The sequence below is a fragment of the Molossus molossus genome, unplaced genomic scaffold (genome assembly GCF_014108415.1).
Source record: "Molossus molossus isolate mMolMol1 unplaced genomic scaffold, mMolMol1.p scaffold_m16_p_4, whole genome shotgun sequence".
In the NCBI taxonomy this organism is placed as follows: Eukaryota; Metazoa; Chordata; class Mammalia; order Chiroptera; family Molossidae; genus Molossus; species Molossus molossus.
Genome location: NW_023425377.1, coordinates 77,535,514 through 77,548,733, shown reverse-complemented (window position 1 = coordinate 77,548,733; position 13,220 = coordinate 77,535,514). Strand labels below are relative to the sequence as shown.

The following is a 13,220-nucleotide window of genomic DNA, read 5'->3' as shown; positions in this document are numbered from 1 at the left end:
GAAAAACAAATGTAGCATAACTTAAGAGGTTTGTACATGATCTGCTTCAGCTCAAGAATGTTCCCCAAACACTGTGATGTAAAGCTTTTGCTTCATGAAACAATACTGGAAGGAAATGACAAGGTGACTAGACTTCCTGACGTGAACTGGCAAAATGCAAAAGTGGAAATGACAGGTTTACTTCAATAAACTACCTTAACAAATGGTGAGACGGGCAAAGAATGTTGCTGTGTGACCACTGCTGCCTGTAAAGGCCACAAAACCCCGACACCAAAGGGGTGAAGAGGCCACTCCTATGATAACATCTCCAATAAAGCTGCAACACACCTTGGTTGCCACTTTTGATTTTACTTATGTAGAAGGTTTCCAGAGGGAAGAATGAGACCTCAACCCTTAGGACTCTTCCATTAAAGCCACCCCTGGGTGAGCTTGCTCCATGGGCCAGGGCCCCACTTTAGCCAGAGAAAACGCTCAGCAGAAATGTGCTTTGGATAGTGGGATGGTAAATACACAATATAATATATAAATGATGTGCTGTAGAATTTTACACCTGAAACCTGTATAATTTTATTAACCAATGTCACTCCAATAAATTCAATTAAAACAAAAAAGAAAGTGAGCTTTTGAGGAACACTGGCCACCCACAATAGGCCTTCTGGCCCCAGGAAAAACATACAGGTGAGCCCAGGCTATATAGGAGATTCACTTGCAGAGAAAGGACAACCATCCCCAGAGGAGACCAGCAACCTGGCTCAACCCCACTCACCTCCGCCTCTCCGACTCTCGGATTTCCCGCTCCCACTGCCTCTGGCGCTCTCGCTCCCTTTGCTCTTTGATTTTGTCAAATGACAAAATGTCTCTCTTCTCTTTGCTTTCAGATTTGCGATCTTGACTCTTGGAGCTCTGTTTACCAAAATTAGTTTATTACTATCAGAAAAATGATTATAACAAATACACAATGAAAGTTAAATATGCATATATGGATTAACCTTTTTATCATTTGGGGAAAAAAAGTGCAGCTCGCTGCCAGCGTTCATTTAATTTTACATAAACACACTCTCTGTGGCTGAAGCAAATCTGACTGGTTTTTCAATGTGAAAATAAAATATAAAAACTGTCCTTGGGGAGTTATTTCTAAACAGAACTTGTCTCTAATCCTAATGTAACAGAAATGTGTATGATGACCAGTATTTAATATTTTTTTTCGTGTGGTAAATTTCAAAGCATGGAACAACACAAAGCGGGATTAGTGTATTTTGTAAATAAAAATACCACTATTAAAAATAGAATGCTATAAATAGAATGATGTCTTTTGTTTCCAAAGACTATCAATATACTAGAGTGATGTGAAAATAATAATAAGAGCGAGATATTTTGTGGCAAACTTTGGGGGTAAGTTTAGAACTCTAATCTGCGAGTATTCTCAGGGCAAATGGGGAATGGGTTCAACTAAGATTCTTTTGTCACAAGTGGGTTACATGGAGGACCCAGCACAAGCCACTTCACTCTACATCAGAGCCACACTGTTCACCCTATAGTCTAGCTTTTAAACATTGTAAACAAAGGGAAGAGAAAAGATATGATGAAATCTCAGGAAACCTCCAGGTAGTTTTTCTAGTGTAGCAGAGCGATAGGGCATGTATACCTGGGGACATAAGACCCCCTTCATTCACTGGGGGGCAGCTATGAAGCCAGCTGTTTGGACAGTTGAATGAGGGACTGCACCTTTCACTTCTCAAGAGTAGCTCAGGGTTCAGGCAGGCAGCCTTGAAATAGAACAAGCCAAGGCACTGTACTATAATGCACACTCCCAACAAGGTAGAAGAGCTTAATAAGCGACTAGCATGCTATTCTATTTTTGGCATAAGGTAGGAAACACTGATGGCCAACTCCCATCTGAGGCTGTGACACCCAAACTGGCCACAAATCAGACTCTCCTAAGAAGCTTTCTCACAGCCCAGAACCCAGGGCCTCCTGCAGACCCATGGGAAACTACATTTTCAAAAAGATGTTCTGCCCTAGCTGGTATGGCTCAGTTGGTTGGACATTATCCCGTACATGGTGTCCAGTTCCATTTCCAGTCAGGGCACATGCCCAGGTTGCACTCAATCCCCAGTGGGTGGTTTGCAAGAGGCAGCTGATCAATGTTTCATTCTCACAGTGATGTTTCCTCCTCCCACTTCACTCTCTAAAAATCAATTTAAAAAATCTTAAAAAAAAAAAAAGCTGGTCAGTTTAATTTCTTAATTAGCCCACACAGGGAGGGAGGAGGGAATCAATGAAAGACAAAGCAACCTGAAAGAAGTATGGACAAAGATTAGGATCAGATATTCTACTAAAAAAAAGTTGGGGATTAGAGAGGGACATACAGATAGAGGACAGATGCACAACCCAAAACATTACAGGACACTCTTCACCTGTAAGATGGGCAAAGTTTAAAGTGTGCTCCACACACTGCAGGTTGGAGTGAGGGAAAGCTAGCTACCCTAAGTTCCGGGGGAGGCTGCGATCTAGTGCAGAGGCCAGCACAGCACTGCCATCCGTGAACTGGACTCTTGCATTCACAAAAAGGCCTCGCCACTTACTGGCAGCCCATGAATGTCAGCATCCTCTGTAATTTTCTGAAGGGCACCTGATAACATCTACCACAAAGAATAACACACACGCACCTTTGGATCTAGCAACCCCACTGATTGGTGATTACAAGTCTGCCAAGAGGCAAGCACAAGAAGGCTGCACCACAGCAGTTTTCAACAGGGGACATATCCATCTTCACTGGTGATTAAATGTCCTAGCACTGCACACACATTGTACACCAATGCCATCACCTTCCTGGCTTTGATACTGTGCTAGTTACAGCAAATAAAACCACTGGGCGAAACTGGGTGACGGACAGATGGGACCTCTGTCCTTATTCTTTACAACTTCCTGTGAATCTATAATTTCAAAATTAAATTTAAATGAGAAAGTAGAATTGTTTCACATGTCTCCAAGACATATTACGTACAACACCGCTGTTGGTGTTTCAGAGCACACACGTGTGGTGTGTGTGTAATACTATTAGAGTGTAAAGAGCCCATGGAGAAGCAAAGACACATTTTGCTTGTGTTGTGCCTTTCTGTACTATCTGAAAGCTTTAATCATGCTTACATCACTACTTTTTTTTTTTTTTAACATCAGTTATCTGGGTGGTAAGTTTGTGGGCCTTTTTTGTTTTCTTCTCTAGATTTCTCTGTATTTTATGATTTTCATGTAGCCCATAGAAAAAATGGCATTACAAACTGCTCTCTATAGAATCCAAATGTTTATTTAAAACTTAAGTCTCAACAACACAAAGTGTTCTTGGATGGATCATAAAAACGTGTATTCATCAGAAAAATGCTGCTCTCCTCACTAATGTGTTAGCTGGAACCTTCATCTGGGAAGGAGAGTGGAAAGAGCAAACTGAGAAGTCCCTAGCTTGTCCGGCTGTGTGTATAAAATTAATAAGCAATGTAGCTTGTTTTCTGACGACATGACAGTTTTAGGGTAGAGTCCACTTTTCTTTTTGGTTAATTTAACAGAAGACTAAAAAAAAATCAACTAAAGTTCTGGCCAGTTTTGCTCAGCGGTTAGAGCATTGGTCCGTGGATCAGAGAGATCCGGGTTCAGTTCCCGCTAAAGGCACGTACCTCAGTTGCAGTTTTTCTCCGGCCCAGGATGGGGTCAAGTGGGTGACAGCCAGGCAATGTCTCTCTCTCTCACATCAATGTTTCTCTCTCTCTCTTCTTCCCTCTCTCCCTCCCGCTCTATCTGAAGATAAATGCAAAAATGTCTTCGGGTGAGGATAAAAAAAAAAAATCAACTAAGGAAAATGAATAAACGGCTATTTGATTAACCAAAGAGTAGAAGCTCCCTCTGACTTAGCCTGGGTTTTGCTCTTACTCCATGGTGAGCTGTCACTGGGGAATCAGTTCTCGAGAAAATGGTATAACCTGACAAAGAATCAGAGAAAGGCAAACACATTTCTAGAAAGCAAACATGGGTAAGCTTTATTCTAAAATAAGGTCTAAAACCTAATTTCATGTCTGCACATGTAATCTAAAGAGCGAACAATGTGCTACCTGAGGACTTCAAAGAACTCTTAACATTTTAAAGGCCAAACAATGTTGTTGTTTTTTTTATCCTCACCCGAGGACATTTTTCCTTTTTTTGTTCAGGTAGAGTGGGAGGGAGAGAGAGGAACAGAGAGAGAGAGAGAAACATCGATGTGAAAGGAACACATCGAGTGGCTGCCACCCGCACAACCGACCAGGGCCAGGGACAAACTGCAACCGAGGTACGCGCCCTTAGCGGGAACCGAACCCGGGTCTCTCAGGACCTCAGGCCGAGGCTCTAACCGCTGAGCCAAACCAGCCAGGGCCCAAACAATGTTTTCATAATGCAAGTCAAAGTAGTCAAAAACTGCTGGACTTGAGGTGGCAGAAGCAATACTCACTCTTTCTTTGGACCTGCTTGTGGTTTTCACACTAATTACAGGTTCTCCTTTTGATTTATCCATTACGACCGTCCGTTCCATTCCTCTGCTTCCTTCAGGAAGAAACACAGCAATCTGTGAAAACATGCTGACGCACACAAGCCAGCTTGGGGCTCTTGCTGCTCTGTCAAGTGACTGATGCTAACGCTGGAGCCTCTGTGTCTCATTCTTGTCTTCATTATGATATAAAAGCAGCACTACCAACATGGCCACACTGGGCAGAAAACAGCTGGCAGTCCCAAACAGGTCTTTGCTCATCTAGAATGGAGTAGCTTTGACTTGCTCCCATGTTACAATTTAAATTTGCATCCAAATGCATTCTGCAATGTATGCACAAACACATCCCACCTACAAGTTTCCTTTACCCCTCACTGAATCCTAGTGGCTCCAGGATAACCAATTTCGATTTTTCTTCCTCCCACACATTCTGGAATGCTCTACAGAACCCAGGCTCTTGTGCTCTGAATCAGGTACTGCTGGCTCTGCAGGAGACCCTCACCACCCCCACAAGTGGGCTTCCCTTCATCTGTCTTCAGTAATAAAGGCTCCAGACCAATTCTTCCTCTCACGACACACTAAGCAGGCTTTAACTGTTGGAACAACCACTGATTTAAGAAAATGTGCAATACTTGAGGAACATTTTAAAAACATGTTCCTCATGAGGCTGCTGGCAAATTAACCCAATGATTAAGATCTAACTTGTAATTCGCTGCATCAAATCCCAATGCTCCAGATGGTCAGATTTTGTTTCTGTTTTTCTTTTTTGAAAGGGGGAGGAAATGGGCTCTTCCCCCCTCAATCCTCACCTAAGGATATTTTTTCCACTGATTTTTAGAGAGAGTGGGAGGGAGGAAAAGAGGGGAGGAGAAAGAGTGAGAGAGAGAGAGAGAGAGAGAGAGAGAGAGAGAGAAAGAGAAACATCAATGTGAGATACACATCGATAGGTTACCTCATGTACGCACCCCAACCAGGGCCGGAGATCAAACCTGCAACCCAGGTAGGTGCCCTTGACCAGTAATGAAACCTGAGACCCTTTGATCCAAGGGCCGATGCTCTAATCACTGAGCACACCTGCCAGGGAGGAATGGGCTTTTTTTTTGCAACAAAACATTCCGTGGAGCCTCATGGAAATTTGAAGGTGCAAAGCACAAGAAATTTTTTAAAAACGACAACAGAGGTGGCACACTTCAAGTGCAACTGCTCCTGCTCCCCAGGCTATAGACATCATGAGGTTTTCAGTCATTCTGGCTTTAACATACATGCACAAAAAATGGGATTACACATCTGCAGAATTGTACTGAATTATAAGAACTAGGATATCCCCCTCTGGCAAATCCCACACTCTTTTCTGTTAAAGATTCAGGAAAAACAAGAACCCAGGTCATTGAGCTGCCAGTAAACTTAAATCACTGACCAGAATATCCCTGGATTTCTGCTGTCATGTAGAAACTCCTTTAAGCCACCTCATCACCTGAGGCTCTGTTGCTTTAATGGCTTCCTATAAGCAGCAAAACTCAGCAAAGTCACCAAAAAGCTCCTGTACTTGCTTGATCTATGACACCCACCAGCTCATTTTGACTGGCTCTTTCCACTTCATGAACACTCAGACTCTAATCACCTGATTTGGTGACTCTGGACCGATTTGTGGTTCCTGGTTTCAGCTCATCTTCTTCTTTTTCTTCCTTTTTAATGTCTTCAGGCTTTTTCCCCTCCTTTTTCTCAATCTTCTCTTCCTTCTTAATTACAGTTCTATGTAAAAACATGGTTATCAAACTTGAGTTCCTGAGACTCTAATAGGAGCTGTTTGCTTGTTCAAACTGCTGCACAAAACAAACCATCCCGGTGGCAAGTAGGTGGGAAGAATTATTTGAAAACTGCAGTAATAATCCCATGTTTAGATACAGCCCCTATTCCCACTTATCTGCCACATCTCAACATATGCAAGATAAAACTGCAGGCTCATGTGGATGTTTTCCCAAAATGCTAGATGCACCCTTACATATGACAAGCATGCAAGTAGACAGGATGAAAAAATGCTTGTGAAAAACTAATTTTAAATGTCTCATTTTGAAAAATTTTGTATGTGTGGAATATTAAGTTTTGTGGGAAAAATATTTCCCCCAAATAGATACAGTATAACATAGAATGGAGGTACAGTACAAGGACTGGAAGTTCCTGTAGCACGAAGCAGTGAGCCACCTACCCACCAACACCTGGTCATTTCTGAATACTTGGAGGAGTTAATGATGTGTTATATGACAACAAATATGGAAACTGTAACATTTCAACCAAAGGCAGTTTTATTCTAAGCAGTGAAATAAATCATTGTTGCCATTTAAATTTGTCTTCTATATTTCCTAATGCAGTTTGTCTCAGGCAATTTAATTCTAGCCATTAAATGTCCACCATGCACCAAGGTCCAGGACAGGAAAACCAGATCCCACTGGGTTCTCTCAGTAGCATTTCTTGTCCTCTCTTCCCTATGACCTGAGCAGAGCTCACACTGGTGGAAGAAACTTCTCCCAGCTCATCCTTCCTCCCTCATAAATTCCCATAGCATAGAGCTGTCATCTTTAATAGTCATTTTAAGACAAAAATTTTAATTTTAAAATTTAAATAATGCAAGTACATACCATAATCATTGATGGTGTGTACCAAAATTGACAATTGTTAATGTTTTTTTTTTTTTGTTTTTTTTTTTTATCCTCACCCGAGGACATTTTTCGATATTTTGTTCAGATAGAGGGAGAGGGAGAGAGAGAGAGAGAGAGAGAAACATCGACGTGAAAGCGACACATCGAGTGGTTGCCACCCACACGACCCAACCAGGGCTGGGGACAAACTGCAACCAAGGTACGTGCCCTTAGCGGGAACCGAACCCGGGTCTCTCCAGACCGCAGGCCGACGCTCTAACCACTGAGCCAAACCGGCCAGGGCGACAATTGTTAATGTTTTTAACATACTGGTTTTCCTTAAAAAAACACACAAAAAAAACACTCATGCAGCGAATGTCACAGATACACTTGTCCTATCCCCAAGACAACCTCCACCCTTGGTGCCATAACTGTCAATCATTTGGCCCCACCTCTCAAACCTTTATAGGCACTTTCATATGACTGAAGATCTTCAGATGTTTTATGACATTTTTAGATAGTGATATAATAATGGGATGGCCCTTGGTATGTCACTCTCTAGCGCTTTTCACTTCATGCTTTAAAGCAGCAAATTTTCAGCCTTTTTCATCTCATGGCACACACAAATTAATTACTAAAATTCTGCAGCATACCAAAAATATATTTTTTGCCGATCTGACAAAAAAAAAGGTCTGATTTTGATTCATTCACACCAGACAGCTATTGTTGTGTTGGCTCTTGTCATTTTTTAATCTGACAACCTAAAGGAAAAGAGGACAGTGCCCCTGACTAAATAGTTAGGTGTTACATTTTAAAAATTCTTACGGCATACTGGTTGAAAAATCACTGCTTTAAAGGTTAGTCTGTGTGGATATATAGACAGATCTGGTTCCTTTCAACTGCTACACAACAGTTCACAGTTGTTTACCATTTCCCTTCTGATAGACTAGAGGTTGCTTCCAATGACTATGTAACTGCAAATAAAGCCACCATGAATCATCTCTAATGTGCCTCTTCCACTATTATGCAGTGATGCCTCCTCCCTCCAAGGAGACCTGAAAAATGTTGCAATAGAAGACCCCTCTCTACTTATTCTGTACTCACACGACACCTCCTAGACACAAAAAAATTACGGCCCTGACCAGTTTGGCTCAGTGGTTAGGGCATTAGCCTGCGGACCAAAGGGTCTCAGGTTTGACTCCTGGTCAAGGGCATGTACCTAGGTTGCAGGTTTGATCCCCAGCCCCAGTCGGGGTCCTGCGGGAGACAATCAATTGATGTGCCTTTCTCACATATATATTTCTCTCTCCCTCCCTTCCACTCTATCTAGAAATCAACTGAAAAATGCTCTCGGGTGAGGGTTAACAAACAAACAAAAAACCAAAGAACTTGTTAATAACACTAAAATATAATTTCTAAATAAAACCCACACAAAAAACCCATGTAGGAAAAAAAGCTGGAGGGATATACACCAAAAAGTGTTCCCACCAGGTAGTGGGATTATGCCTGACTTCAGTGCGTGCTTTCCAAATGGCAATTACAGAAAAATCACTATTTGCCCTAGCTGGTTTGGCTCAGCGGTTAGCGTGTCAGCCCACAGACCAATGAGTCTCAGGTTCAATTCCAGTCAAGGTCCTGTACCTCAGTTGTGGTCCCTGGCCCTGGTTGGGGTTGTGCAGGAGGCACCCAGTCAATGTGTCTCTTTCACACTGATGTTTCTCTCTCTCTCCCCCACCCCCCTCCCTCCTTCCCTCACTCTATCTGAGATAAATAGAAAAAATATCCTTGGGTGAGGATTTAAAAAAAAAAAATTAAGAAAAATCACTACTCATCCACAAAAGCCAAGACAAGCCGTCTCTGTGGACAAGCTTCTCTATTTCACTCAGGCTGATGACTAAGCCTAGAAATTCTTAAAATGAAAGGATAATAACGATGCTTATTTGAAGAAAAGAAATAAGGTTAAAAACAAATTTTAAAACGTTCAACTTCCTAGGCAAACCACCTAAAGGCAGTTTGGTTTTAAACATCTTAAGTTCATCACCCAGTTAAGTGCCCCAGCACTGAGCAACAGCCCAGGATTAAATCTTGGCTTTGCTACTTGCTAGCTGAGCTGTGTGACCTTGGGTCGGCACTTCCTCCTTCTGAGCCAGTTTCCTCTTCTTTCTACACAGAGTACAGACCTCCTAGGACTCTTCCAGGGACTAAAGGACCCCCTGACATATTACCTGATTATTATCCCTTTCCTTTTTTCCATAAACACACCTCACTTTTCTGAATTAAAAAAAAAAAAAAAAAATCAATGAAAAGCATTGCAAGACACTAAGAAAACCACGAACACTCAACAGTGCCCCATATTCTAATACAGATACTTTTAGCACTGCTAATATATGTGTCTCTCTTTTTAGAAGTTGCTGATAAAATTGTGGTTCTCACTGACAGCCATTTCTCACAGGCCTATAATTTCCAACCTGGCCATAATAAAGACTAGCAATTAAAAAAAAAAACCAAATCCAACTTATAAGTACTGAAGTCCACAGCCATGTTTACTCAAAACTATAAATTTTCTTACATAAAAAATAATAAAATGGAATTACTGAAAGACTAACAGATTGTCAGCAAAGGGTTCAATTTTTATAGTGTGAGTGGACCTAAAGTGGAAATAAACTATGTTGACAAAATAAACTTGACACAGACACAGTGTTCTGAGAAAAAAACTGTTATCAAGTATATCACCAAAGCCTACCCACCCCAAGAGATAAGCCTATGGTTTTGATAAAAGTATAATAAATAAATGATGCCTGCTCTGAAAGATCTGTCCATATTTCAATCTTGATTAAAGCTACAAACCACCTACTTTATAAAAATAGTATCTCAGAACTGTGGTCCCCAAATTACTTGCCAAGGTACCACAGTGAACTCACAGGTACTCTGGGATATTTCAACAGAGCAATACTTGACAACTGTCAGATGCTGTACAAACTACTAGCTTAAGGTTGTTCATTTCAATATTCAATCAGCTTACATTCCTTTGGCTATTGCTGTATCTTTGCAAAGCTAGGTTTTTGCAGTTGCTGGGATAAAAAGCAAGACTCACATGATAATCAACCTGGGCCACAAAATGATTCCAAGGTTTGAGAGGCTGTGCAAGGGCCCAGGATATTCAAAATAAAAACGGAGTTATTTGTTCATTTTGTGTGTGTTATTTTTTTCAGCAGGCTACTAGGTTGTTTGGATGTAAGTACTCATTAAGGATCATCTGAATCCATTTTTTATAGTTATAAGTTTTTTTATAGTTTTTTATATTTTATATATACTATTTTAATAGTATCTGTTGAAAGCTGAATACTGAAGAGGCAGCAAGACACAAAAATCACCTTTGATGTAAATGAGAAGCTGGTGAGTCTGTCTATGCAAAGGACACATGCTTTTTCATGAGTGACCCTGTGGCAGTCACCTGCCCTCCTCCCAGCAATCCCAAGAGAAGCCTTAAAAAAAAATACTTTACTTTTCAATTTTGATCTCCACAGAATGATGTCTGTCAACACTAGATACTTTTTCCTTCTTCACTTCACACTCCTTTTTGTCAGACAGCTTTTTCCCAGCAGGTTCGTTTTTGGCCTAAAATATAATGCAGACAGAAGTAGCTCACGAACCAGGTCTTCCCCCATGTAAAGCTCATGAGTTAGAACAGGCAAGGACTGCCTCACCTTCTCTACGGAGATCATTCTTCCATGAAGCTCAGTTCTGTGAAGATGGCTGATACACTTCGTAGCCTCATCGGATGTCGACATGGTGACAAAACCATAGCACCGAGCCCCAGGACTGCGTGCGTTGGTCACTACTTTGGCCCCGACAACCTTCACGAGAAAGGGCACTCTTATTTTCTCATACAAATAACCACACAATGTCAAAAATTACTTGCAGTTAACTGATTATCAAAAATAATTTTCACTAGACGTTTTGGTACCTTTTCACCTGACTATCCATATAAAATGCTCCCATTCAAATATTACCCAAAATAATGATTATAACAACAATGTCCTTATGTCTAGTGGCACTTGGAATCTTTTATGCTGTGACTTTACAGCACGGTCAAAATGATTTTATGGAAAATTGAGATAGCCTCCATGACCACAGCTAAATAAATAAAACAAAAGCAATCTGAAAAAAGTCATTTCTACTAGTACTTCTCCAGGAATTGTCCATTCTTCATAGTTATTAAAGTGGTTCTAGCTAATCCTGACCTATCAAAATACAATTGCTTTTAACACAAGATTAGCTCACATAGGGACAAAAAACAAACTGGAAAAGCTAAAGGCAGTTAAACTTCACTAACTACAACTTGTTAATTAAACAAGCTCTTCCCATTGGGATCATTTTCTTTCTTTTTTAATATGGAACGCTTCACAAATTTGTGTGTCATCCTTGTGCAGGGGCCATGCTAATCTTCTCTGTATCGTTCCAATTTTGGTATATGTGCTGCCGAAGCAGGCACCCATTGGGATCATTTTCTCCAATTATTCTGTATCCACAGATAGCTGAGGGGATATCTACTTAGAAATACACCCCAATCTATGTGGACCAAGGCTAAGAAGACCTCTGACGCAGATGCAGAGCAAACTTCCAGCCAGCATGGAGAACCAAGCATTAACCCTCCTGCTGCCTGAAACTAAAAAAAGCGAGGAAATGTAGGCAACAAGGGTTTTCAGACACCAGATGTCAGGCTACACAGGATGGTGACACCTGCAAAACTGGAAACACATGAGGCAACCCTATGCTTGCCCAGTCTTACTGCCCAGAGGTTCTAGGCCATGGCAGGGAGGAGGAACTGAGGAGGGGTGGTATCCCTGAAGTGAGCAGATGTCAGAGTCTGAGGACATCAAAGCAGTGAGCAATCATGCTATCACAGGGAGAGCCACACAAAAACGGCTGCAGAGAGCTGCACAGGGTCCCTCTGAGTAGCACACATATGTGAGAAAATCATCAAAGCTAGAGAGAAGACCACCTGCAGCAGAGGGAACAATCCCAGGGGCTCATTCAGTGCTGTAAAAGGCCCTTCTACCCTAGCCGGTGTTGATTAGTTGGTTGGGCATTGTCCTGTACGTACACCATAAAGTTGCTGGTTCGAATCTCAGTCAGGACACACACCTGGGTTGTGGGCTCGATCCCTGTAGGGGGCATGCAGGAGGCAGATGTTTCTCTGTTTCCCTCTCTCTCTAAAAATACACACACACACACGCCCACTTTCCCTAGAATGAATCCAGTGGCTGGGTGGGAAAGCCTGTAATTCATGGGCACCAGGCCGAGTGCTCAGAAGGGTGCTGCCCCAGGAGTGGATGAAGCTAGCCCTGAGCTTTGACCTGATTAAATGAAGCTAAACAGCAAGCCTCAGAAGAAACAAAGGACTGAACTATATCCCAGTAAAAGCCCAAGGACATTTGCAGGGACACAAAACAACTAGCTATCAAGGTAAAAGTCACGATGCCAGGCTACCAATAAAAAATGACTGGGTTAGCCAAGAAGCAAGAAAGTCCAACTCTTAATGAAGAAAACCAACCAACCAATAGTTCAGACTCAGAAATGACAGTGACAGAATTAGTGTACAAGGACACTAAGTTGTTTTAGCTATACCCTAAGTATTCAAGAAGGCGAACAAACAACTGAACATGTCCGGTAAACACATGGACAATATTTAAAAATACTCAAACCAAACTTCTGAGATGAAAAATATATTAGATGGGATTGACAACAGACACCGTGGAAGAAAAGATTAGGGAACCTGAAGACATAAGAGAAGCTATTCAAAATGAAACGGAGAAAAAAGACTCACAATACAAAAGAAATCAGAGCAATACTGACTTGCAGTGCAACTTGTGGAATCCCCAAAGGCAAGGAGCACAGGAAAAAAACAGCTAACGAAATCAACACATCATCAGCAAAGTGCTCCAAACCAGTGATAAAGGCAACCAGAGGAAGAAAAGCCACATGGGTGCTAAGAACAAAGATGGGAAGAACAGCCAACTGGTCAGAAACAACGTAGGCCAGAAGGCAGTGCAATAGCTGTGCCGTCT

General features: G+C 41.7%; 1 protein-coding gene and 1 non-coding gene across 5 annotated transcripts in view; both read right to left on the bottom strand.

The window, feature by feature from the left end:
- The window catches only part of SAFB2 (scaffold attachment factor B2), a 46,999-nt gene that overhangs the window by 16,776 nt on the left and 17,003 nt on the right, over positions 1–13,220 (bottom strand). For 3 of the 4 annotated variants that reach the window (XR_004956394.1, XM_036239646.1, XM_036239648.1), the window contains exons 10-15: positions 10,857–11,006; positions 10,655–10,767; positions 6,135–6,265; positions 5,323–5,340; positions 4,478–4,569; positions 767–903 (exon numbers count right to left, since the gene is read on the bottom strand). Coding sequence is in view for 3 of the 4 variants with exons in the window: in XM_036239646.1 (XP_036095539.1) it covers positions 767–903; positions 4,478–4,569; positions 5,323–5,340; positions 6,135–6,265; positions 10,655–10,767; positions 10,857–11,006 (641 nt within the window). In the remaining variant the exon portion in view is untranslated. The remainder of the gene's footprint in view (positions 1–766; positions 904–4,477; positions 4,570–5,322; positions 5,341–6,134; positions 6,266–10,654; positions 10,768–10,856; positions 11,007–13,220) is intronic. The other variant, XM_036239647.1, reaches the window with a different exon arrangement.
- LOC118616574 lies at positions 11,538–11,644 on the bottom strand. Its single transcript, XR_004956571.1, has one exon. It is a non-coding gene; the product is annotated as a U6 spliceosomal RNA (small nuclear RNA).